The following is a 26,230-nucleotide window of genomic DNA, read 5'->3' as shown; positions in this document are numbered from 1 at the left end:
TTTATGATCAATTTATGCAGAAATCCAGGTATTTCCAAAGGGTTCACATACCTTTTCTTGCCACTGTATGAAGCTTCATTCTTGTGTGTTTAATTTCTCGTGTTTTTATTTTGTGTATTGTTGAGGAAGAGCTTGTAAGCATTTCACTGTGAGGTCTACCTGTTGTATTCAGTGCATGTGACAAATACAATTTGTTTTGATAAGACCTGTAAGGTAAGCTGAAGGAGGGAGTTCGGTGAGCCAGAACTACTGCATGGCATTTAAACGACCCTTTCTACGTTTGGTTCTTGACCATGACAGTTGAACTCTCTCCAGAAAACAACACACTTGTAAAATCAAAGACAGCCTCTTGAGAGTCAAGACGCTCCAACCTGTGCTGTTGGCTTTCTACAGTCTAATCCTCTTATCTCCTGACCAGCAGAGATGCACTGTAGCTTATGAGATAATAATACATTATAGACCTCTCTGCTTCTTCAGTCCACTTTCACCTCGCAAAGTTAGTTAATCACAGTTAAACCGCTGCTTAACACATGGTGGAGTTACACCAGCTGGGGAATGTGACCTGGCTATTACCTGCAGCATTAGAGAAACATCTATGGTCTGTAATAGTTATGTCATTGGCAATGGTAGTGTGAGGGGATTGGGTTTTTCTTTAGTGATTACAGAGTCAGGACCTCAGATGAACATTTCAATCAAAAGGACGGTTGGGCGAAGGGAGAGCCTCCCCACTGGGCACAGACGTCAGTCAGTCTAGTTTGGATTTACATTTGGTTAAACTAACACGAATTCAACGTGAACTCAACAAAAAAATATCACCATGTCATTGAATTTAGGTTCAAAGTTAGGAAAAGGAAGGTAAAAGTCAGGAAAAGCTCATCGGCTCCCTCGCCCCGTTCCCATCTCTATCCTCTCCTCCTCGCCATCCACCATCCTCCATCCTTCAGTTCTCACTCCTGTCTGTGCTTTTTCAAGCTAAAGTTCAACTTGAGTTCACAGACAGGAAAATGATGATTAGAATGGGCTTAAATGTGTCTCTCCATTAAACTCAGCTGACAATGGAGTATAAGCACCTTCATTAAGCTGGCAAATTCCAATCATCGTCTCTCAACATATCTCATTAAAACCTCTCTTATCTTGGCTAAGAGTGTTCAGCATTTCTGGAGCAGGTATGATGAGTGTCTTTCACATCACCTCAGCCATTTTGTTCATGTCAGGCTAGCGTGGTAGAAAAAGTTGGCGGATTAATTCTGGCACTATAAAATGTCATTAAATCCCCTATCACCTAAATCATGTAACAAAAACATAGCGTACAATATGCCGCACCAAGTCAACAAAGCAGTGTACTGTAGTTGTGATTCGAGTCAGTAGTAGATATATCTACTGGACAAAACATTAAATGAAGAAAGACCCAATTGGAAAAAGTTTCTCATTGCAGATTGAAATGCACTTCAGACTGCATATATTTCACCATTCCATTAAAAAATGTACACTGTTGGACAGAATGAGCCTTTTTAATATCTGGACGAACTGCCACAAAACACTTGTGCAGACATGACGTTGGCGATAAAAGTTTGATATAGCTCTCAGGACTATGCATGGCCTGGTTCCCAACTCTGTATGGTAGACACCTGTTTGAAGTTAGAGCTTGCAGGTTTGCCTGTAGACATCTTCCCCTTCTCTTTTCAGGCCTGAAGGTAGGTTCATCTTTCTCATTTCTACCGTCTCTATTTTCCCCCTGCAGAGTTTACGAGGCTCTCTGTTACCTCCAGAGAGGAGTGATACACAACCTGGTAATGGCATCTTAATCAGGACAACCACAGGAGGGAGAAGACCATTGGAGGACAAACAGGAGTTTGGAACGAAAACTTTGTTTGGTCATCAGAGCAGATTGTCTGATGTGTCAGTTAATGTCATTCTCTGAAATGATAGAATCAGTCATGTGTTTTATGAAGGAGTGATCTACTTGTCTATACCAGTGGAAGAATCGTAAAATTCACATCAGATGTTGTAGAAATGTCTCCGTCAGTTTCCTCACTAAATCCATATTGGTGCCTCTATATCAAAATCTATGTAAATGAATACGAGTACATTATTGGCAGCCTCAACAAGTGAATGATGACGTTCATTTTACACCCAGGTCAGGGAATGGGAAAAGTTGATGAGAGCTATCAACCCTGTTGATTGCAAAGGGATAATTGAATGATTGTCTACAGTATATGGGCTTTCTCAACATCTACCTACAGCTCAATCTCCCAGGCAGACTGGGGCATGGACCGGCTCCCCTGCAAACTCACTTTACTGGGTCTCATCATGGTATTGGGGTATGTCAACTGTGGACTATAAGTTTGTGTTTGACGGTTACTTCAGTAAATCATTGGTGTCTACAAGACTGAAAATCCTGAAGTCAGACAGACAAAAATAGCAAAGAACTGTAGAGCTTCTGGTTGTGGTGAGATGAGTGAGAGGTGGGATCTATTGCACCAAGAGCCATGGATAAGCCAACACTACTCTCCGTCCCAACAGAACTCACTAAGATCTGCACCATCTAAATGCAGCCTTCCACCCACTGGCGACCTTCTCACAAATTGTCTGTGGGTATTTAGGCACCACTCCATGAACTGAATGAGTCCAAGCCAACAGTGCCTGCAGAGAAATCACTAACTCTGAAAGAAGTCATTAGAACATTCTTTTCCATTTGGCTTTGTGAAATTGACCAAAAAAGATGGATGACAGCTTTACACTCAATTGCTTTTCTAAATCTACAGACTCATTCATGTCTCAAGACGTAACCTGGCTCTGTTTTAGAGTTGTACCAGAGAAGAGTTGTACCAGAATGTTTCAATTGTCTTTTTTATTAATCAACACATATGTACAAATATACTAATGTATGAGACATGGAAAATATTACATCTAGTAGTGCATCTACTGTACAAATATCCCAACTGCATTATGATCAAAGTATTTCACAGAACATTACATTCTATACAGTATCTGCATGTCACTTGAAGCAATGCAGATATTAGCAACTATAGCATTGTAGTACAATTATCAGGGATATCTTTTTGAATCCCCTCATTTCTGTGTTCCTCATAACTCCACCCCCCTAACATTCCTGTTGTTGGACCCAATGTAGTCCATAAAGACTATTGTAAAACGTTCACCTTATAGCAGCGTCATCACTTTAGCAGGGTACAGTACAATCATGCATTTCCCTGAGATGCATTATGTCAGCCACACGTCTTGTTTGGCAGCAATTTTGTGGGTTTGGCGACCGGGTATTCTAGTAATTTCAGAATTGCCAATGCACTGAGCCTCCGGTCAGAGCAGCAGATAGGGAGTCTCATTGTAACATTATCCAGCTGTCCAGTTCCGTGAAGCATTCCCCCCTGTGCTATAATGATACCAGCAGTGATCTTTTGTACAGCTGCTCCTCTACCCCCCCATGGCGACCGACCCTACTGGTTCCTCTGTGTCACCCACAGTGACCTCCAGCAGGGCCATCCTCCTCAGTGTCCCTCCCACCTATAAAAAGGGCCCCTGGGATGGCCAAGGCTGAGGGAGTGGTGGCAGGTCATCTTCCCCCAGGTGCTGGTCACAGTCATAAGCAGTCCCTGCATAGCGCCACCTGGCCCTTACGGTAGTCCCTGCAGGGACAGAGGCGGTGGTACTTGTTGTTGGCCCCGGCACAGCTGAACAGCAGAGGGTCTTTCTGGAGGCCACACTCACTACTCTCCACTGAGAAGGCTGGGAAGATGTGGTTGAGCTCAGCCTCCACCCCCTCACACTGCACCTCCAGCCTGGGCGGAGACACCAGAGAGATATTTCTTTATATATCATTATTCATATTAAGTCATGTGATTGACATTATAATCAATGTTTTAAAAAAGGCTTCATAAATGGCTATCAATATTCATTACACCAAAGCACATTGGGTAGTGCATTAGAATGAGGGAGGATATTCAGAAGAATTTAAGATGCTCATATTCATTGTTTGTTTCCTCAGTGATTGTGCTGTATAATATGCTGAATGTTAAATTACAAGATGAATATTGTGTAACAGATGGTGGTGTGATCACATGGTGGTGGAGGGAGGCAGCAGCAGCTCACCCACTGAAGGCCTCTTTGATATTGACGAAGCGGTAGAAGGCGGGCTCACAGATCAGGCCTGCGCTCTGGCACGCATCTATACATGACTGGCCCTCCAGGGAGGCCAGCAGCCTCAGGGCGCTAAGCGGGGGCCAGGAGGGGGGAGTGCTGATGTTGGAGGCCCAGGCCAGAGCACTAGAGTTGGGCAGCAGGACAAAGGGGCTGGGGGGGCTGCCTGGCCAACTGCTGGAGGTATTCGCTGAGGGAAATGGAGCTTCGGGTGCACAGAATTCCTGCAGAGTACAATACAACAGAATAACTACACAATCTGGCTATTGTGTAGTTAGTTAATCTGGCTATTCAGCATTACATTCATCAATCAATTCTACTGTAGCCTACATTCAGCATTGAAGCGGCAGGTAGCCTCATGGTTAGAGCGTTGAGCCAGTAACCAAAATACCCAAGCCGACAAGGTGAAAAATCTGTCGGTGCCGTTGAGCAAGGCTTAACCCTCATTTGCTCCAGGTGGGCTGTACTAATATGACTGACCCTGTAAAACAACACATTTCACTGCACCTGTCCTGTGTGTGATTCAGCAACTATACATTAATTTATTTGCTATACACATTGCCTTCCAGCCTCCTGGGATAATATGAATATACAGTACCAGTCAAAAGTTTAGACACACCTACTCATTCAAAAGGTTTCTTTATTTTTACTATTTTCTACACAAGTAAAATAATAGTGAAGACATCAAAACCAGGAAATAACACATATGGAATCATGTAGTAAACAAATCAAAATATATTTTATATTTGAGATTCTTCAAAGTAGCCACCCTTTGCCTTGACAGCTTTGAAAACTATTGGCATTCTCTCAACCAGCTCATGAGGTAGACACCTGGAATACATTTCAATTAACAGGTGTGTGTTAATTTGTGGAATTTCTTTCCTTCTTAATGCGTTTGAGTCAATCAGTTGTGTTGTGACAAGGTAGGGGTGGTATACAGAAGATAGCCTAATTTGGTAAAAGACCAAATCCATATTATGGCAAGAACAGCTCAAATAAGCAAAGAGAAATGACAGTCCATCATTACTTTAAGACATGAAGGTCAGTCAATATGTAAAATTAATAACTTTTAAAGTTTCTTTAAGTGTAGTCGCAAAAACCATCAAGCACTATGATGAAACTGGCTCTCATGAGGACCGCCACAGGAAAGACCCAGAGTTACCTCTGCTGCATTAGAGTTAACTGCACCTCAGATTGCAGCCCAAATAAATGCTTCAGAGTTCAAGTAACAGACACATCTCAACAACTGTTCAGATGAGACTGCGTGAATCAGGCCATTGTCGAATTGCTGCAAAGAAACCACTACTAAAAGGACACCAATAAGAAAAAGCGGCTTGCTTTGGCCAAGAAACACGATCAATGGACATTAGACTGGTGCAAATCTGGCCTTTGGTCTGATGAGTCCAAATTTGCGATTTTTGTTTCCAGCCGCCATGTCTTTGTGAGACACAGAGTAGGTGAACGGATGATCTCTGCATGTGTGGTTCCCACCGTGAAGCACGGAGGAGGTGGTGTGATGGTGCTTTGTTGGTGACACCGTCTGTGATTTATTTTGAATTCAAGACACACTTAACCTGCATGGCTACCATAACATTCTGCTGCGATATGCCATCCCATCTGGTTTGCATTGAGGGGGACTATCATTTGTTTTTCAACAGGACAATGACCCAAGACACCTCCAGGCTGTGTGAGAGTTATTTCACTAAGAAGGTGAGTGATGGAGTGCTGCGTCAGATGACCTGGCTTCCACAATCCCCCGACCTCAACCCAATTGAGATGGTTTGGGATGAGTTGGACCGCAAAGGGAAAGAAAAGTAGCTAACAAGTGCTCAACATATGTGAGAACTCCTTCAAGACTGTTGGAAAAGCATTCCAGGTGAAGCTGGTTGAGAGAATGCCAAGAGTATGCAAAGCTGTCATCAAGAATCTAAAATATATTTTGATTTGATTAACACTTTTTGGTTTACTACGCTTACATATTCTTTCATATGTTATTTCATTATTTTCTACATTGTAAAAACTGAGAAAAACCCATGAATGAGTAGGTGTGTCAGAACTTTTGACTGGTACTGTATATACACACATACCGGTATACATAATTTTGATAGCAGGACTCTGTAAAGTCCATTATCCCTCTGAAGAGTATGAATCCTAAGCAACCTGCCTACACATAGTTTGAAGAACAACATAGCTACTGTATGTGCTGGAAACCCTAGGTAGAGCATGGGTGAAAAAGGCAATGTGGTGCTCATGGGAATTTCCTTTATTTTTTCAGCTTTCAGACCAATGCCTATTCTCAATTAAAACCTTGTTTTTAAATTCCAAGGTTTTTACACTGGAAGGTGATTATGCAACATTATTACACAACATAATTAAGCAATAAGGCCCGGGAGGGTGTGGTATATGGCCAATATACCACAGCTAAGGGCTGTGCAACATCTCATCCATTATTTGTATCAGTTTGAATCACTTTCAATGGGGGCATTTATTTTGAAGGTAAACCGCAAATTCCACTATTGTGGCTAGCTTCACACAGGTGTACGAGACAGAGTTGAAAAATATCTAACACTTGGCAGAGTTGTTAGTTTGGCACTGTGTAAGAGTGTCCTGGAATGTATTATGGATATTAAACTGATGCGTTTCTCTGATGCTAGCAAACATGGATTTGCACCGCTTACATATTCTTTCAGAAATGCTACAAGAAGGTAGCATCTTTGGCACTTAACAGACAGAAATGAGCACATGAGAGCGATAAATGATAAATTGACAAAAAACTGTTACACCTACAAAATGTAGTCAATTTGGCATTTTTTAAATCCCGATGGTCGCTTTATGGACACTATAGTCCCGTTTTAATCCGATGTCTAGAATTTTAGCTAGGTAGGCACAAGACATATTCTGCTATGTGGTTCTCAGTAACGGCTCATGACAAGAGGCGGGGAGTGTGTTGAGTACCTCCAATCAAGTTGATTTGCGAATTTTCATTGAGATTGGTGTCATATTGGCTTAGATATGATGGTTGGGAGATTTGAATTTAACACTGAACTATCGTCATGTCTATAATACAGTTATGCCACCAATAATCAAATGAGTTTCAGGCAGGAATCAACCCTGGGAGAGCACCTCCCCCAGTCGGTCCTATTCATAAGGAACAGGTAATAATATTTCTGCGACATCTTCCTCTGACCCCCAGTCCGGTTCATTAAACAGGCTCCCAGCGCCCTGCTGCAATAACCAGGCCTCCTCCACTCCACCACACCACAGTCCCCCAGCCCTGGGCTACTGCTCAACAGGAAAACAGGGCGAGCGATCAGACACCTCATCCGGAATCTGTGTGTGTGTGTGTGTGTGTCATGAGAAAGCAGTATAAAAATTCTCAATAAAGAATCCGTGAGGATCATGGGGGTCAGTGCTGCCCACGGAGGAGGATAGAAGGGTTGTCGCTGATTGGGAGTCTGGGCTCGTACATGCCAGGCGGGCAGTCTCAGTCAGTCACAGCCCACTGAGCACACTACTCTGTGTGTGATGGACAGATGGGGGAGTGGATCAGAGCTGGGCATAGGCCACCCCATTTCCCATTTTCTCCCACTGCCTTAACCAGACTGGAAGACAAGCCCCTCGGTGCACCGCACAAATCATCTCAGCATGATGAATGTACTGGAGCATGACAATGTGTGTAATTGTGCAAAGAAATATTAAAAAGGCTTTTAGTGTGTGCGTGGTTGTGTGTGTGGACGTGTTTAACTATACTTGTGGGAAGCAGAAGTCCCCACAAGATTAATAAACAAAAACATTTGACCGACTGGGGACATTTTGTTCGTCCCCACAAGGTCAAATGCTATTTCTAGGTGGTTTGGGTTTAAGGTTAGAATTAGTGTTAGTGTTAGGTTTAGAATTAGGTTCAGGGTTAGTTTTAGGGTTAGGGAAAAGAAGATTTTGAATTAACTGAATTATGTGTCCCCACAAGGTTAGTTAAACAGGACTGTGTGTGTGTACGTTCGCTCTTTTATATGTATACAGTACAGTGTGACTTCATCTTGCCTGCGCATAAATAAATGTGGATGAGGTTGGCTGCACCATCTCCGGGGTAATGAAGGCCGGTGTATGCAACACAAACCCACCTGGTTCTGGATGTAAGCATGCACTCTCTCCAGCATCCCCTCACAGGTGTACTCATAGGGCAGATATGGCTCCACCTGCAGAAAGGAAATCATACACCGTCACACACCATCGGCTTTAGACCTCTAACACCACAGCCATAATAGTACTGCAACGGTTTACCGTTAATCAAAGCTGACGTATTCATTAAGGTCACTGTGAACGGCTTCATTATGAGCTGCTTCATATTAGAATCAATGACCTCATACATCACAGGTGACAGTCTTTGACTTGATTTCATTACTCTATTAACATCGACTACATCAATATGACAAACAATGGATTAAGCTGACAGTCGACCACAGGTTATGTACGAGCTGCTAAACCGAATGTCTGAATCTTTTTAACAACTCACTGGGAGGATGTGATGACCATCCCACTTTTGACCTTTACCAGATGATGTGAAAACGTTCTCCAGAGCTGGCACATTTCATAGAGTTACAGATTAGAACGTATGTTACATACACGACAGCTGCTGTGACACTGCAGTGAAAACAGCACAGCGAAGGCATCTCTTTTCAATGCAGCAGTAAACACACGTTAGTCATCAGTGTCAAAGGATGAAGTCTGCAGGTCAATGCTTTCTATTTTGCTGTTATCCAAAGCCTATTTGGGTTCGATTACATAAATAATTAATGATACATGTTGGAGTGGGAAATGTTCTGTGTGATGGTACTGTAGTCCCATTCCACATCACCTAACCTAAGATGTCTGTGCCATTTAAAAGAGATCTCATTGTTTACCATCAGGCCTCTCAGAGGCACTTGGGCTTTTAAACTGATAAATGGTTCCTTTTAGCATTCACTTCCTTTTAGCGCTCACTTACTCGTTTATTTCATCTGAGTTTAATGAAATGTATCTGGCACCTCATCATCTATTCCAGAATGCAATTTGCCTTTTGGGCATCTTTATATAATGGAAAGAAAGGAACAGGAAAAAAACTGCTCTCCATGGAGTCGGAATTGAATTCAGCTTTAGAATACATTAACATCTCTAAACCGACCACATTTACTGCATACATACTCATCATATCTGACCAGTATACCTGATTACAATATCACCAGTGGTGTAAAGTACTTAAGTAAAAATACTAGAAAGTATTACTTAAGTCGTTTTTTTATGGGTTATCTGTACTTTAATTTACTATTTAAAGAAAATAAAAGAATGTACTTTTTACTCCATACATTTTCCCTGACATTTTCCCTGACACCCAAAGGTACGAGTTACATTTCAAATGCTTAGCAGGACAGACATATTTGCCAATTCACACACTTATCATGAGAACAACCCTGGTTATCCCTACTGCTTCTGCCTCAGTAAACACAAATTCTTGGTTTATGAATTATGTCTGAGTGTTGAGGTGTGCCTCTGGCTATCTGTAAAATAATAAAACAAGAAAATCATGCCACCTGGTTTGCTTAATATAAGGAATGTGAAATGATATATAAGTATAATTAAAACCAAATCCTTTTAGACTTTTACTGGGTGACTTTCACTTTTACTAGTCATTTTCTATTTAAGTATCTTTACTTTTACTCAAGTATGACAATTGGGTACTTTTTACACCAGTGAATACCACAGGGATTAGTATAGTTGTTCACCCGCATTGGATCAAAGAGGGGACATGTTTTTCTTCACCTTCAGTGTGTACTGTATAGCACAGTGCATTTGGAAAGTATTCAGACCCCTTGACTTTTTCCTCATTTTGATACAGCCTTATTCTAAAATGTATTACATTAATTTTCCCCTAATCAATCTACACACAATACCCCATAATGACAAATCAAAAACAGATTTTTAGACATTTTTGCAAATGTATAAAAAAAATTGAGGGGGGGAATATCACATTTACATAAGTATTCAGACCCTGTTTTACTCAGTACTTTGTTGAAGCATCTTTGGCAGTGATTATAGACTTCCGTCTTCTTGGGTATGATGCTATAAGCTTGGCACACAAGTATTTGGGGAGTTTCTACCACTTCTCTGCAGATTCTCTCAAGCTCTGTCAGGTTGGTTGGGGAGCATCGCTGCATAGCTATTTTCAGGTCTCTCCAAAGATGTTTGATCGGGTTCATGTCCGGGCTCTGGCTGGGCCACTCAAGGACATTCAGAGACGTGTCCCGAAGCCACTCCTGCGTTGTCTTGGCTGTGTGCTTAGGGTCGTTGTACTGTTGGAAGGTGAACCTTCACCCCCAGTCTGAAGGTCCTGAGGGCTTTGGAGCAGGTTTTGATCAAGGATCTCTCTGTACATTTCTCTGTTCATCTTTCCCTCGATCCTGACTAGTCTCCCAGTCCCTGCTGCTGAAAAACATCCCCACAGCATGATGCTGCCATCACCATGCTTCACCGTAGGGATGGTGCCACGTTTCCTCCAGGCTTGGCATTCAGGCCAAAGAATTCAATCTTGGTCTCATCAGACCAGAGAATCTTGTTTCCCATGGTCCGAGAGTCCTTTAGGTGCCTTTTGGCAAACTCTAAGCCGGCTGTCATTTGTCTTTTACTGAGGAGTGGCTTCCGTCTGGCCACTCTACCACAAAGGCCTAATTGGCGGAGCGCTCCAGAGATGGTTGGCCACTGTGTTCTTGGGGACCTTCAATGTTACATCATTTTTTTGGTATCCTTCCCCAGATCTGTGCCTCGACACAATCCAGTCTCGGAGCTCTACGGACAATTCCTTTGACCTCAGGGCTTGATTTTTGCTCTGACTTGCATTGTCAACTGTGGGACCTTACTGTATATAAACAGGTTTGTGCCTTTCCAAATCATGTCCAATCAATTTAATTTGCCACAGGTAGACTCCAATCAAGTTGTAGAAACATCTCATGGATGATCAATGGAAACAGGATGCACCCGAGCTCAATTTCGAGTCTCATAGCAAAGGGTCTGAATACTTGTAAATGTAAAATGTGCCATTTTTTTATTTGTAGTAAACTTGCTAACATAAAAAACTGTTTTCACTTTGCCATTATGGGGTATTGTGTGTAGATTGATGAGGAAACTAATTTATTTAATACATTTTAGAATAAGGCTGTAATGTAACAAAATGTGGAAAAAGTCAAGGGGTCTGGGGCCTCCCAGGAGGCGCAAAGGTTACCCAAGGCGTCACTACAGACCCGGGTTCGATTCTAGGCTGTATCACAACCAGCCATGAACGGGAGTCCCATAGGGCGGCGCACAATTGGCCCAGCGTCGTCCAGGTTAGGGAGGGTTTGACCGGGGGGAGCCTTACTTTGCTCATTGCACTCTAGTGACTTCTTGTGGCGGGCCAGGTGCCTACAGTCTGACCCCGGTCATCAGTTGAACGGTGTTTCCTCCAACACATTGGTGTGGATGGCATCCGGGTTTAGTGGGCGGGTGTTAAGGAGTGTGGTTTGGCGGGTCATGATTCGCTTCTCCCGAGCTCGTTGAGGAGTTGCAGCGATGAGACAAGATCGTAATGGGATATGACGAAAAAAGTGGGGTAAAAAATTCATATTACAAAAAATGTCAAAGTCAAGGGGTCTAAATACTTTCTGAATGCATTGTATATCAACATAATGAGAAGTGCTTGTGTCCTGTATTATTTGGTTGTTTTGTTTTCCTCCTGCCCCTCTCCTCCACTCCTAACCCATTACATGCACGTGTTCTACCACAGCATTACGTCAAGTAGATGCTCCGTTTTGGTTCCCTCAGCATCAAGTCTGGGCTATATTTAACCTACCATTATTCCCCGTGTGTTGGGGGATCGATTGGACGTACCTTGCATGTTGGCCTGGCGACAGATTGAGCACAGCATGATAGATTAATATCATCTCCAGTAGACAATGGTTAGTGCCTGGAGAAGACAGTATGGGCCCTCTGGAAGACTGCCATGCTAACCCAGGTGTCTGCTGCCCAGTTTACCTACTAAGCAACTCCATCTCTGAGGCAATTAGGACTAAAGTCCTTGGAAAGAGCCAGCTATGCAGTTTGCAGTTACACTGGATCCTGTGACTAACAGCTCAATTAGCAATGTGAGAGAGAAGTGGGTCACAACTGGAAATACAGTCTGTGGGAGAAGAGATTATATACCTCCACGGCACCATTAATCATATGCGTAGGTAATGTTAATACTCAAGACTTTCTTTAACATGAGATGCAGTGAAGATAATACATCTGAAAGGTCATTTGTCTCTGAACAGCCACGCTTATCTCTGTGAAAATCATGTGGTCCTCTGTAGCCAGAATAGTGGGCTTGATTCCCGGGACCATCCATACTTAAAATGTATACACACATGACTAAGTCGCTTTGGATAGAAGCGTCTGCTAAATGGCATATATTATATTATCATCTCAAGTGAAATTAGCATACTAACTTTGGTCCTCATGATGTCCCGTATGGCAGACTCAAACTCTTGGGAGTTGTTGAAATCCACCGTGATGACATGTGGCCTGCCTATATACTGCTCAGCATAGGGATGCTGTGAGGAGACCTGATGGAGGAATTAACACAATACTATATCAGTCAATACAGTCTCCATCCAGACAATACATGGACACAGCCATGAGCAGAGAAGCACACGAGTCAGGTTGAGGCCTACCTTGCACTAATTCACAGACTAACATTCATTTTCTCGACAGTATGGAGACAGTCCACTGCCACCACAGAGACAACCTGCTCACCTGTCTGGAAGTGGGCTTCCCTTTGAAGAACTCATGGTTGAGGGAACTGTGAGACGGCTTAAACATGGGCTGCAGGAAGATGCAGCCGTTGGCTATGGCCTCTAAAGGGGCTGGCCCTTCGTATGGGAAGCCAAACCCAATGAAGAGCTTGTTTGAAAGAGGAAAAGAAAAATATGAACCAAACTGCTGCTGTTTACTGGCAACTTGTACTTGAAGTATATTATGTAAAAAGGTATTGAAACCCTCCATACCTTGGCCTTTCTGAGCAGCTGTTGCAGCTCTTGTTGGGGCAGCAGGCCGTGGTTTTTGACAAAAGCAGGCACCTCTGGGGGGCGCTGTGTCTCATAATAGACAGTCCCATGGATATCCATGTAGCGGTGCAGAATGGCCAGGAACCTTTCCTTACCCTATGAGTCAATGGAACAAATGGTTAGGACGGACTGGGCACACAGTATAATCTACCTGTCCCCCCCAAATATGCAGAATGTAACTCCTTTTTTTAACCAATTCTGTAAGAGTTCAAAGTTCTTCTCAAACAAAGTTATGTTCAGTGTGTTGGTTGCAGGCATAACCAAGACCGGGGCAAACATGTTATTCATGACATTGGCTGTCAGCCTCTTCTGCTTAGAGATTCCTCCATATTATATGTGTCACCCTCCTGGGACTGAAGAGCAAGGAGAATGTGCTCAACCTGTGAAGGCTACAGTAGCATGGAGGTAATCTCTCTAAAGAGTTTTAAAAAACCTTGACTGATAGGCCTCTCACCCTGGAGAGCTTCTGATTAGTGCAGGGCAGTGTGGACAGAAGCCTGTATGACTGACTGTTACTAGGATTAGTGGGGTGGCTACTGGGGCCTCTGGTGCATACAGACTGGCATAGCCAATTAGAGGGGTGATCTGATTTCCTACACCAAGCTACAGCAGCACCAGGGGCAAATGACACGAGAATGGCCATACCTTGGCTACAGCAGCACACTGGTCGCTAATCATAGAGATGTATTGGGTGAGCATGATTTACATATAGTGGTGAGAATGTTGTACGTTTCAAATCTTCAGTGGCATACTTAGCCTAACATAGAACATTTGTACTGAACACAATAGAAATACATATGCATGAGCTTTCCCTCTGTAGACTAAGAACCCTTCTACCAACAGTTGTAAATAGAACCACTGATGTCATTGCAGATGCTCCATATAAAAGAGCACACAAAGTAAAACTATCATTAGTAGAGAGCTGACATTCTGAGTATTGATTAAAACTCCACCTTTTGTATTTTCCTAAACCTGTTATAGGGCAGCAGTTTATTGATCTGACAGGGGGGTGACAGAAGATGCAGATAGACCAGGATGAACGCATAACAAACCTCAGGCCTTTTTATAAAAACCCTTGTATCTTTATGGTAGATAAAGATGATTCACCTGAAACATCTTTCTGTGTCTGAAGAGCTAAAGCTGCTGACTCATTCCAAAATAATTGTAGTTAACTGTCTGGCACATTTAATGGAACATTAACGCATTCATTGTGCATGAACAGTATCAATCTCTATAATAGGAATCTGCAAGGAAACCAAACACCAGGGTCAGTCCATACTACGGCTCAATGTAAAACAAAGTTTCAGAGGGTGTCAATCATTGACAGGAAGTGCAGGTATCCTTACTTGGAGCTGGAGATGATCCATCAACATGGCATGAGAGCAGAATAGGAGGAAACCATGTGGGAAGGAGGAAAGACAAGAGAGAGTGAATGGGAGAGATAAAATGATTGTCATTTTTTTCTCCTTGTGGACATACAGCTGTAATACAACACATAGCTGACAAGCATGTGAACCGGAGAGCTGAGGATGATGCCAGAAGCAGTGAGGGGTAGTCAGTGTCGAGGGAGAGCCAGACACAGATGGCATTCACACTCATAAATATTATACCTCGCACGCCGTACCTCAAACTGTTCAGAGTGAGGGGGAATTCAATAAGCGTAGAGAGGGAGAGAACAAATGCAGCTGATTCAACCACGGGGAGGCGGCCAGACACATCAATAAGTGATGCCTTTTTCCTGTAGCTTGGAGGGAGAATTTACGCTAAACAAAAACAATTGCCGCTTCCACAACACTCACACCTCTCTGGGTGTACATACATATACCTAGCGGATTGAAGTGTCATGCTTGGCAGATAGGAGAGAATAACTTAGGCACGTTTCAGCTTGTCTCTGGAAGTGGGGTGCACTCCATTTATCACATCATGACAGAATACACTGCAGCGTATAACAGACTGCTGACTGTTGTGTAAATATGTTCGAGACGCCACCTCAACTGGACTGCACATCTTAGTAGGGAAAAAGTCATTTGTTTGTTGATATCTTGTAGACAGGAGCAGGTGATACGCCCATTGGGGTGTCAGTCAAATGCACTCTCAGCAATATGGTTTTCTTTAGAGGTTCTAGAAATTGAACATTTATATCCATATGATCACCTTCCACATGCTGGCCTCTTTGCCGTACACCACTGCCATGCTGTCCACCTTGTTCCTCTGGATGCTCAGCCTCTCTGTGTCGTTCAGCTCCTCAGCCACAAAACCCATGAAGGAGTTGTCGGGAGTGTGTGCTGTAAGGGACGAACATAGCAAAGTGTCAAGCTCAATAAGTCAAAGTCAATGTAACGACGTGCTCTGAGAGTCGGGAAGCAAGTGCAGGGAGTGTTTTAATAAAATAAACAGAACATAATACAAATACAAAACAAGAAAAACTAACAGCACACAGACATGAAACAGAAACAATAACGCCTGGGGAAGTAACCAAAGGAAGTGACATACAGTTGAAGTCGGAAGTCTACATACACTTAGGTTGGAGTCATTAAAACTCAAACCACCCCACAAATGTCTTGTTAACAAACTATAGTTTTGGCAAGTCAGTTAGGACATCTTACTTTGCACATGACACAAGTAATTTTTCCAACAATTGTTACAGACAGATTATCTCACTGTATCACAATTCCAGTGGGTCAGAAGTTTACATACACTAAGTTGACTGTGCCTTTAAACAGATTGGAAAACTCCAGAAAATTATATCATGACTTTAGAAGCTTCTGATAGGCTAATTGACATCATTTGAGTCAATTGGAGGTGTACCCGTGGATGTATTTCAAGGCCTACCTTCAAGCTCAGTGTCTGTTTGCATGACACATGGGAAAATCAAAAGAACTCGGCCAAAATAATTGTAGACCTCCACAATTATGGTTCATCCTTGGGAGCAATTTCCAAACGCCTGAAGGTACCACGTTCATCTGTGCAAATAATTGTACGCAAGTATAAACACCATGGGACCACGCAGCCGTCACATCACTTAGGAAGGAGACGCGTTCTGTCTCCTAGAGATGAACATACAGTACTTTGGTGCGAAAAGTGCAAATCAATCCCAGAACAACAAAGGACCCTGTGAAGATGCTGGAGGAAACAGGTACAAAAGTATCTATATCCACAGTAAAACTAGTCCTATATCGACATAACCTGAAAGGCCACTCAGCAAGGAAGAAGCCACTGCTCCAAAACTGCCATTAAAAAGCCAGACTAGGGTTTGCAACTGCACATGGGGACAAAGATCGTACTTTTTTGGAAAAATGTCCTCTGGTCTGATGAATCAAAAATAGACCTGTTTGGCCATAATGACCATCGTTATGTTTGGAGGAAAAAGGGGGAGGCTTGCAAGCTCAATAACACCATCCCAACCGTGAAGCACGGGGGTGGCAGCATCATGTTGTGGGGTTGCTTTGCTGCAGGAGGGACTGGTGCACTTCACAAAATAGATGGCATCATGAGGCAGGAAAATTATGTGGATATATTGAAGCAACATCTCAAGACATCAGTTAAAGCTTGGTCACAAATGGGTCTTCCAAATGGACAATGACCCCAAGCATACTTCCAAAGTTGTGGCAAAATGGCTGAAGGACAACAAAGTCAAGGTATTGGAGTGGCCATCACAAAGGCCTGACCTCAATGTGTGGGCAGAACTGAAAAAGCGTGTGCGAGCGAGGAGGCCTACAAACCTGACCTCGTTACATCAGCTCTGTCAGGAGGAATGGGCCAAAATTCACCCAATTTATTGTGGTAGGCTACCTGAAATGTTTGACCCAAGTTAAAATTGTTTAAGGCAATACACTCAATTAGTATTTGGTAGCATGTAAACCTCTGACCAACTGGGAATGTGATGAAAGAAATGAAAGCTGAAATAAATAATTCTCTCTACTAGTATTCTGACATTTCACATTCTTAAAATAAAGTGGTGATCATAACTGACCTAAGACAGGGAATTTTTACTAGGATTAAATGTCAGGAATTGTGAAAAACTGAGTTTAAATGTATGTAAACTTCCAACTTCAACTGTATATAGGGCAGGTAATCAAGAAAGTGATGGAGTCCAGGTGAGTCTGAAGACCCGCAGGTGCGCGTAACGATGGTGACAGGTGTGTGCCATAACGAGCAGCCTGGTGACCTAGAGGCCAGAAAGGGAGCACATGTGACAGCCAAACACTAAACTAAATATTGACATTCAGTTTCAGATGAAAGTCAGAAGCATGTTGAGTAAGTTATAGGAATAAAGAAACAGTGGTTAAAGGAATTGATTGGGCCAGCTGGGACCACATCACCTAAGAGAAGGACAGTGGTCACTCTATAAACCAGGAAACAAAGCAAGGCCTGAGTGTGTGGCTTGCAATTACAATGTGTATTTCCAAAACAGCAGTACTTCCACAGAAGCTATGCTCACTGAGTTAATTGGAAGACCACAAACACAGCTGAAGTCTCCTCTCCTTCCACTGATCCCAGCTGGATGTTTGAGCTCTGCGTGCGTGCCAGTGAGAGCCTATGGTGCTAAGTTCTAGTGTCTAGCTCTAGGCATCTGTTTGGCCACAACTGCTGTTACCCTCCCAGGCTCCTTCTCATCTCTCTGACCCTGAGCTTCCACTATGAGAGGCCAGAGGCCCACACAAGTGCCCCACAACATATGTGCCCACACACACACTCCAAAAGCCAAACCTCCACTAAAATCCCTATTACCCTTTCCCACTTTCTCTCTTTCTGAGGTTGATACCTGATAAACAAACGCAACACCATTCCCCTCACATCCAGTGTCAGAAGAGAGATTATGCTCAGAGTTCACTCACGGAACATGGTCATGTACTGCCTGCAGTTGAGGTTCCAGTAGCCCCAGTTGGTCCTGTAGCCATGCAGGGTGGCGTAGTCCTCATGGTTGTATGCCGGCTCTGTGCCAAATGTGTCAATCACACGGATGTGGCACCTGAGAGACAGAGGAAAGAGGTGGGAGAATGAATGGGTTCTGTATGTCAAAATAGCAGAACATAGATAGACATTGCCTCCTGTTGCGATGATAGAATATTTATCTGGTAAAAGCCCATAACAAGCAGTGGTATGGGAACCAAGCCCAGGAGACTTGAACCGTAAAGTAGTCAAAGGTGATGGATGTCACCGTGCCTCTCCTCTCCCTCAGTGTGCTGGGCTCAGCCTGCCCTCCAGGTGGGGGGAAATTGACTTCAAATCACAAGCTGCTAGGCTACTATACACCACAGGGGAGATAAATGGAGAGCTCTTACTCACAGCAATGCAACCACCTCCAAACATCGCAAGTATACCTCCCTTCTTTGGTGGGTCTCTGACATTGCTGGGGCATAATGTGTGAGGGGCTGCTTCCTAATAGGCGGCTCTTAATAATGGCTGGAACAGAGCAAATGGAATGGCATCAAACACTTTGGAAACCGCTCCAGCCATTATCATGTGGTCATCCTCCCCTATTAAGGTGCCACCAACCTCCTGTGTTGGACAATGGATGAACATACTCCAAACTTTTAACATTTTTATAATCCATCAGATATTGACTGAATTATAGCTCATAAAACAGTATAGCGTCCGTCCCTCTCCTCGCTCCTCCCTGGGCTCGAACCAGGAACACATCGACAACAGCCACCCTCGAAGCAGCGTTACCCATGCAGAGCAAGGGGAAAAACTACTCAAAGTCTCAGAGCGAGTGACGTTTGAAACGCTATTAGTGCGCACCCCGCTAACTAGCTAGCCATTTCACATCGGTTACACCAGCCATTAGGCTGATAGGCTTGAAGTCATAAACAGCGCTGTGCTTGTGAAGAGCTGCTGGCAAAATGTACGAAAGTGCTGTTTGAATGAGTGCTTACGAGCCTGCTGCTGCATACCATCGCTCAGTCAGACTGCTCTATCAAATCATAGACTTAGTTATAATATAATAACACACAGAAATACAAGCTGTAGGTCATTAATATGGTCGAATCCGGAAACTATCATTTCGAAAACAAAACGTTGATTATTTCAGTGAAATGCAGAACCCTTACGTGTTTTATCTAAGGGTTGGCATCCATTAGTCTAAATATTCCTGTTACATTGCACAACCTTCAATGTTATGTCATAATTATGGAAAATTATGGAAAATTTGTTTGCAATGAGCCAGGCTGCCCAAACTGTTGCATATACCCTGACTCTCCGTGCAATGAACGCAAGAGAAGTGGCACAATTTCACCTGGTTAATATTGCCTGCTAACCTTTCTGTTAGCTAAATATGCAGGTTTAAAAATATATACTTCTGTGTATTGATTTTAAGAAAGGCATTGTGGTTATGATTGATTGAATGTTTTTTATAAGAGTGATTATGATTGATTGATTGTTTTTTATAAGATATATTTAAATGCTAGCTAGCAACTTACCTTGGCTTCTACTACATTCGCGTAACAGGCAGGCTCCTCATGGAGTGCAATGAGAGGCAGGTGGTTAGAGCATTGGACTAGTTAACTGTAAGGTTGCAAGATTGAGTCCCCCGAGCTGACAAGGTAAAAATCTGCCGTTCTGCCCCTGAACAAGGCAGTTAAACCCACCGTTCCTAGGCCGTCATTGAAAATAAGAATCTGTTCTTAACGGACTTGCCTAGTTAAATAAAGGTGTAAAAAATATATATATATATTTTTGGACACCAATTTCTTTTTTATGTAAAAAAAATATATATATATATATATTTTTTTTAAACAAATAATTTAAAAATCGGCAAAATCGGTGCCCAAAAAAACCGATTTCCGTCTGTTATGAAAACCGGCCCTAATTAATCGGCCATTGCGATTAATCGGTCGACCTCTAATCCAGAGCATCCCAAACATGCTCAATGAGTGACATGTCTGGTGAGTATGCAGGCCATGGAAGAACTGGGACATTTTCTAGGAAATGTGTAAAGATCCTTGTAACATGGGGCTGTGCATCATCATTGTGAAACATGAAAGGTTGATGAATGGCATGACAATGGGCCTCAGGATCTCGTCACGGTATCTCTGTCCATTCAAATTACTATCGATAAAATGCAATTGTGTTCTTTGTCCGTAGCTTATGCCTGCCCATACCATAACCCCATCGCCACCATGGGGCCCTCTGTTCACAATGTGAACAGCAAACCGCTCGCCCTCATAACGCCATAAACGTGGTCTGCGGTTGTGAAGCCGATTGGACGTACTGCCAAATTCTCAAAAATGACTTTGGAGGCGGCTTATGGTAGATAACATAAAAATGTATCCGGCAACAGCTCTGGTGGATATTCCTGCAGTCATTGCACGGTCCCTCAAAACTTGAGACACCTATGGCATGGCATTGTGTGACAAAACTGCACATTTTAGAGTGGCCTTTTATTGTCCCTAGCACAAGGTGCACCCTGTGTAATGATCATGATATTTAATCAGCTTCTTAATATACCATAGCTGTCAGGTGGATGGATTATATTTGCAAAGGAGAAATGCTAACTAACAGGGATTTAAACAAATTTGTGCAAAACATTTCAGAGAAATAAGCTTTTTGTGCATATGGAAAATGTATGGGATCTTTAATTTCAGCTCATGAAACATTGGACCAACACTTTACATGTTGTGTTTATATTTTTCTTCAGTGTATGAATACATTAATATAAAAGGTGAGGAACAGGGCTGCAACCACCAAACACTTGCTCTGTCTACCCTACCTGCTCCGTCTATCCTATCTGCACTCACCTGCTCTGTCTTCCCTATCTGCACTCACCTGCTCTGTCTACCCTATCTGCACGCACCTGCTCTGTCTACCCTATCTGCACGCACCTGCTCTGTCTACCCTATCTGCACGCACCTGCTCTGTCTACCCTATCTGCACGCACTCTGCTCTGTCTACCTATCTATCTGTCTATCCATCTGCACCTGCTCTGCACCTGCTCTGCACCTGCTCTGTCTCTACCCTATCTGCACGCACCTGCTCTGTCTACCCTATCTGCACCTGCTCTGCACCTGCTCTGTCTACCCTATCTGCACTCACCTGCTCTGTCTACCCTATCTGCACTCACCTGCTCTGTCTACCCTATCTGCACTCACCTGCTCTGTCTACCCTATCTGCACTCACCTGCTCTACCCTATCTGCACTCACCTGCTCCCTATCTGCACTCACCTGCTCTGTCTACCCTATCTGCCCACTCACCTCTGCACTCACCTGCTCTGTCTACCCTATCTGCCCTCACCTGCTCTGTCTACCCTACCTGCACTCACCTGCTCTGTCTACCCTATCTGCACTCACCTGCTCTGTCTACCCTACCTGCACTCACCTGCTCTGTCTACCCTACCTGCACTCCCCTGCTCTGTCTACCCTACCTGCACTCACCTGCTCTGTCTACCCTACCTGCACTCACCTGCTCTGTCTACCCTACCTGCACTCACCTGCGCTGTCTAGACTGCCTGATTAATAACGGTTGTTGTCACATTCTCTTGCATAATTCAGCAAGTGTGTCAATAGCAGGTTACCCTCGGATAAAAGGGTATCAACACGATTACGCCCATCTAAACATACTTTACATTGTTTGCGAGATCAGACATAATATCACTATAATCCGAGTTCATTTTCAGAAATTGCTTTCATTTCAGTGCATCTAACTTGTAAACATTTCAACTGTATTAAATTACAACTTTTTCAATTCCACAAATAAATTTACACCTATCAAAATAAAGTTATCTTCTCTTTCTTGTGATGTAAGTGTCGAGACGATACGTTCAATTCCAGATGAAGCTTTAGTGTTCTTCTCGATTCAACTAACAGCCAATGTATCCCATTGAGCCCATTTCAACCATTACCGGGGTGTGTTTGACATGTCTTTACAAACATTTCCGTTGTCGTAACATTAACGGGGAAAAAACGACAGGTGCAAGCAAGAGTATGAACAGTCACAAAAAGCAATCAGTCCACGGAGATTTATGTAACAAATGGATTTTGCAGCCCTCAAACACAGGAAATAGATGGCTGAAAAAAACAGATCCTCAGATTGGTGGGGCATGCTCTTCGCTACTTTAGATTAGATGAAAAAGAAGAAAATAGGAAGGATAGGGAAAGGAAGAAGGACAAGGAAAGGAAGAAGGACAAGTAAAGGAAGAGGACGGACAGGGAAAGGAAGGATAGGGAAAGGAAGAAGGACAAGGAAAGGAAGAAGGACAAGAAAGGGAGGACGGACAGGGAAAGGAAGGATAGGGAAAGGAAGAAGGACAAGGAAAGGAAGAGGACGGACAGGGAAAGGAAGGATAGGGAAAGGAAGGAGGACAAGGAAAGGAAGAGGACGGACAGGGAAAGGAAGGATAGGGAAAGGAAGGAGGACAAGGAAAGGAAGAGGACGGACAGGGAAAGGAAGGATAGGGAAAGGAAGAAGGGGGATAGGGAAAGGAAGGATAGGGAAAGGAAGGATAGGGATAGGAAAAGGTTGAGGAAGGATAGGGAATGGAAGCCATTTGAGAATACTGAGAGGGTGAGTCGAGCATGGAGCATTGTTTTATCTCCCAGCTTCCTCAGCTCTGCATATCCAGACTGAAGGAATCAAGGGATATTATCAGATCTGGTTGATTTATCAGTGTCCTGCATCTCTAAGCAGTCTGGGGGGCCTGCAGAGGAAATTAAAGTATTAGCCTGGACAGTTGATACACATCGGTTAATCAAGTGACCTTGAGTGTGCTTCATTGTGTGATCGCAAACAATAGTGTGTGCACTTCAAATATTGTGCTGTGTTTGCATGTCTCTATCACAGGAGGCTGCTGAGGGGAGAATGGCTCATAACAATGGCCGGGAAAAGGAGCAGATGGTTAGCAGGTGTATGATGCCATTCCATGTGTTTGATGTATTTGATACCATTCCACTCATTCCGCGCCAGTCATTACCACGAGCCCGTCCTCCCCAGTTAAGGTGCCACCAACCTCATGTGGTCTCTATATTAATATTAGTATGTTTGTGTGTGTGTGTGGGCGCGAGATAGGGTAGGGCAGTACCCAGATTTGCACACCCTCATACCATTCCTGTACCACACCGGGGTATACTGTGTTACAGGCAGTGCACACAGTAGATGCAGCTGGAGAAAATGTATTTGGCTCATCTTAGATAGTTAAAGGTAGACTGAGTGAAATTATGTTGCCACGAGCAGCATCGCAGATAATGTGATGAGCGAGATGCACGACTTTGCTTTCACACAGTCACACAACATGTGCACAGGTTCGCTTCCCACTTTTGTAATGTGGTAGCCACAGGACAAAAAAGGAGAAGTTGAGACTCACGCTTCAAAGCTCTTAGTTGTCGTGGAAATTGACCACTATGCTGTATTCTTTCTGCATCTTTGACATATTAATGTCTACTTTGAACTTATAGTTAGTTATAAGCAGTGGGGTAGCTTTAGGGTGCACATGCAAGTGTGCTGATGTTTGAGTGTATGCATGTGTATAATGAGCTAAATGGAGGTTGTGGAACAGGAAATTGAATATGCAGCTAGGGACAAAACAGACTGGAACACTACTCCACAGTATAATGTAATATAACAGAACAGATTTATCACACCCCAGACATATTAGTTTCTCTCCAACCAAGAAATGGAAACATTATCATTTTCACTTTTACAATCCTATCACTTAAAATTGTCCTGCAATAACTAGGACCAATAATTACATGTTTTATTTGCTTAGTCGACACTTTGCGGGCCTCAGGCAAATTCCTGTACATTGCAAAGTTCAAAATGTATACAGAGAATTCAGGGGCTTTAAGCGGGACTATTTCTCCACTGTGCTACTTAGCATTTCTATTAGTCAATCTGGGACTCATTATTTACCCAATTGATCACTGTGTGGGCTGCTCTCATGCAGATTCCCCCTGGAAGTGCTATGGTGACTCACAGGGGACCAACCAGCTGACCAAATACCAGCCAATAAGGGCAGCAGGCCAATAAGCCAATGATTCACCAGCACAACAGAAATGCCAGCAACAAAGAAACACACAGACAGTTTAACTTAAGCATCACATGGACAAGTCTGTTCCTCCTCCAGAAGAGATTAATTCATTTTTGATATGGTGCATTGTACATTCCATGCCTACACTCACAGTAAGCACACACCCACAAACACACATACAGTTGTGGTCAAATATTTTGGCACCCTTGCACGATTCACAAATTCTTCTAAAATAAGACACTTAAAAAACCTTTGGTGTTCACACGTGTATTTCTTTGATTTAGAACTGCACAGGACCAAGAAAGAAAAAAATCTAAACTGAAATTGAGATTTTTCTCTTCAAGTAAAAAAAAAAAAATGGCCTGGACGAACTTATAAAATATTCTAATTAATTTTGTTGGAGGCGAGTGATTCTCGTTTTTGTGTAATCTATCTCACCTGTGTTAAGTTGCAGGTGCCTACAGGGTAAAAATTGCCATTCAACCAGTTTTGAAAAGAGAAATCAGAACATTCTGCTCCATTGCACTGCATTGTAAAGATTTTTGACCGCAACTGCATATAAAAAATATTATATATTATACATATTATAAAAACCCACTGACTTGTACTTCCTCAGAGAGAGACCCATGTGCTGCCTCATCTGCTGCAGGCCATGGTAGTCTGTGTAGATGAGGTCAAAGGGCAGAGGTCCTGTCAGGGGGCAGCTTCCTCTTCCAGGGGGGACCCCAAGAAACCTGCACACACACACAGAAGCTCGGCTTAGATACCACAAACATGTCACAACACAACTTCATCACTGTACATACAGTACCAGTCAAAAGTTTGGACACACCTACTCATTCAAGGGTTTTTCTTTATTTTTACCATTTTCTCCATTGTATTATAATAGTGAAGACATCACAACTATGAAATAACACATATGGAATCATGTAGTAACCAAAAAATTGACAAATCAAAATATATTTTATATTTGAGGTTCTTCAAAGTAGCCACCCTTGGCCTTGATGACAGCTTTGCACACTCTTGGCATGTGTTACTTCATAGGTTTGATGTCTTCACATTTATTCTACAATGTAGAAAATAGTAAAAAGAAAGAAAACCCCTTGAATGAGTAGGTGTGTCCAAACATTTGACTGGTACTGTACGTCCACTGTCAATATGAGAGGAATGTATATTAACAATCAACACAGAGAATGACAACAGACTTGGAAAATAAATACTACACATTGTCCAGTTCCCTATAATATAAGTAAGACTGTATATCCACACAATGAAGGGAACAAGACACAGTAAAAAAGCAGCTGAAATACTCTGCCCCTGTAAAAAGCAGGGACATACTCTGCTCCTGTAAAAAGCAGGGACATACTCTGCTCCTGTAAAAAGCAGAGGACATACTCTGATCCTATAAAAAGCAGGGACATACTCTGATCCTATAAAAAGCAGGGACATACTCTGATCCTATAAAAAAAGCAGGGACATACTCTGATCCTGTAAAAAAAGCAGGGACATACTCTGCTCCTGTAAAAAAGCAGGGACATACTCTGCTCCTGTAAAAAGCAGGGACATACTCTGCTCCTGTAAAAAGCAGAGGACATACTCTGCTCCTGTAAAAAGCAGAGGACATACTCTGCTCCTGTAAAAAAGCAGGGACATACTCTGATCCTATAAAAAGCAGGGACATACTCTGCTCCTGTAAAAAAGCAGGGACATACTCTGATCCTATAAAAAGCAGGGACATACTCTGCTCCTATAAAAAGCAGGGACATACTATGTTGCTGTAAAAAGCTGAAATGCCTTAAGGGGGGTAATTGTAATGCTCTGAAATGGCCTGGAAGTTTCCATAAATGTTGTGTGCCATCTCCCAAGTGGTGTGTGTGAGAGAGAGATGAGGAGCCCCCGCCATCAGAGCTCCCAGGTCTAGTCACGTCAACTAAATGTGTCGGGTGTAAGGGGAATGATACCAGAAGTCTGATAGGTGGAGGTGCAGAAATGTTCCTAATTCAG

At 43.0% G+C, this 26,230-nt stretch overlaps 1 protein-coding gene across 4 annotated transcripts in view; it reads right to left on the bottom strand.

The window, feature by feature from the left end:
* Window positions 1-2,842: 2,842 nt before the first annotated feature.
* LOC112258878 (alpha-1,6-mannosylglycoprotein 6-beta-N-acetylglucosaminyltransferase B-like) overlaps window positions 2,843-26,230 on the bottom strand; it is an 86,905-nt gene continuing 63,517 nt past the window's right edge. For all 4 annotated transcript variants that reach the window (XM_042327647.1, XM_042327648.1, XM_042327646.1 and 1 more), the window contains 10 exons: window positions 24,829-24,960; window positions 18,104-18,237; window positions 15,420-15,550; window positions 14,612-14,617; window positions 13,206-13,361; window positions 12,955-13,101; window positions 12,648-12,764; window positions 8,277-8,351; window positions 4,108-4,379; window positions 2,843-3,797 (listed from right to left, as the gene is read on the bottom strand). In XM_042327647.1, the coding sequence (XP_042183581.1) occupies window positions 3,599-3,797; window positions 4,108-4,379; window positions 8,277-8,351; window positions 12,648-12,764; window positions 12,955-13,101; window positions 13,206-13,361; window positions 14,612-14,617; window positions 15,420-15,550; window positions 18,104-18,237; window positions 24,829-24,960 (1,369 nt within the window). In that variant the 3' untranslated portion in view covers window positions 2,843-3,598. The remainder of the gene's footprint in view (window positions 3,798-4,107; window positions 4,380-8,276; window positions 8,352-12,647; window positions 12,765-12,954; window positions 13,102-13,205; window positions 13,362-14,611; window positions 14,618-15,419; window positions 15,551-18,103; window positions 18,238-24,828; window positions 24,961-26,230) is intronic.

The sequence above is a fragment of the Oncorhynchus tshawytscha genome, linkage group LG09, assembly GCF_018296145.1.
Source record: "Oncorhynchus tshawytscha isolate Ot180627B linkage group LG09, Otsh_v2.0, whole genome shotgun sequence".
Classification (NCBI taxonomy): Eukaryota; Metazoa; Chordata; class Actinopteri; order Salmoniformes; family Salmonidae; genus Oncorhynchus; species Oncorhynchus tshawytscha.
This window is presented reverse-complemented; position numbering and strand designations above follow the sequence as displayed.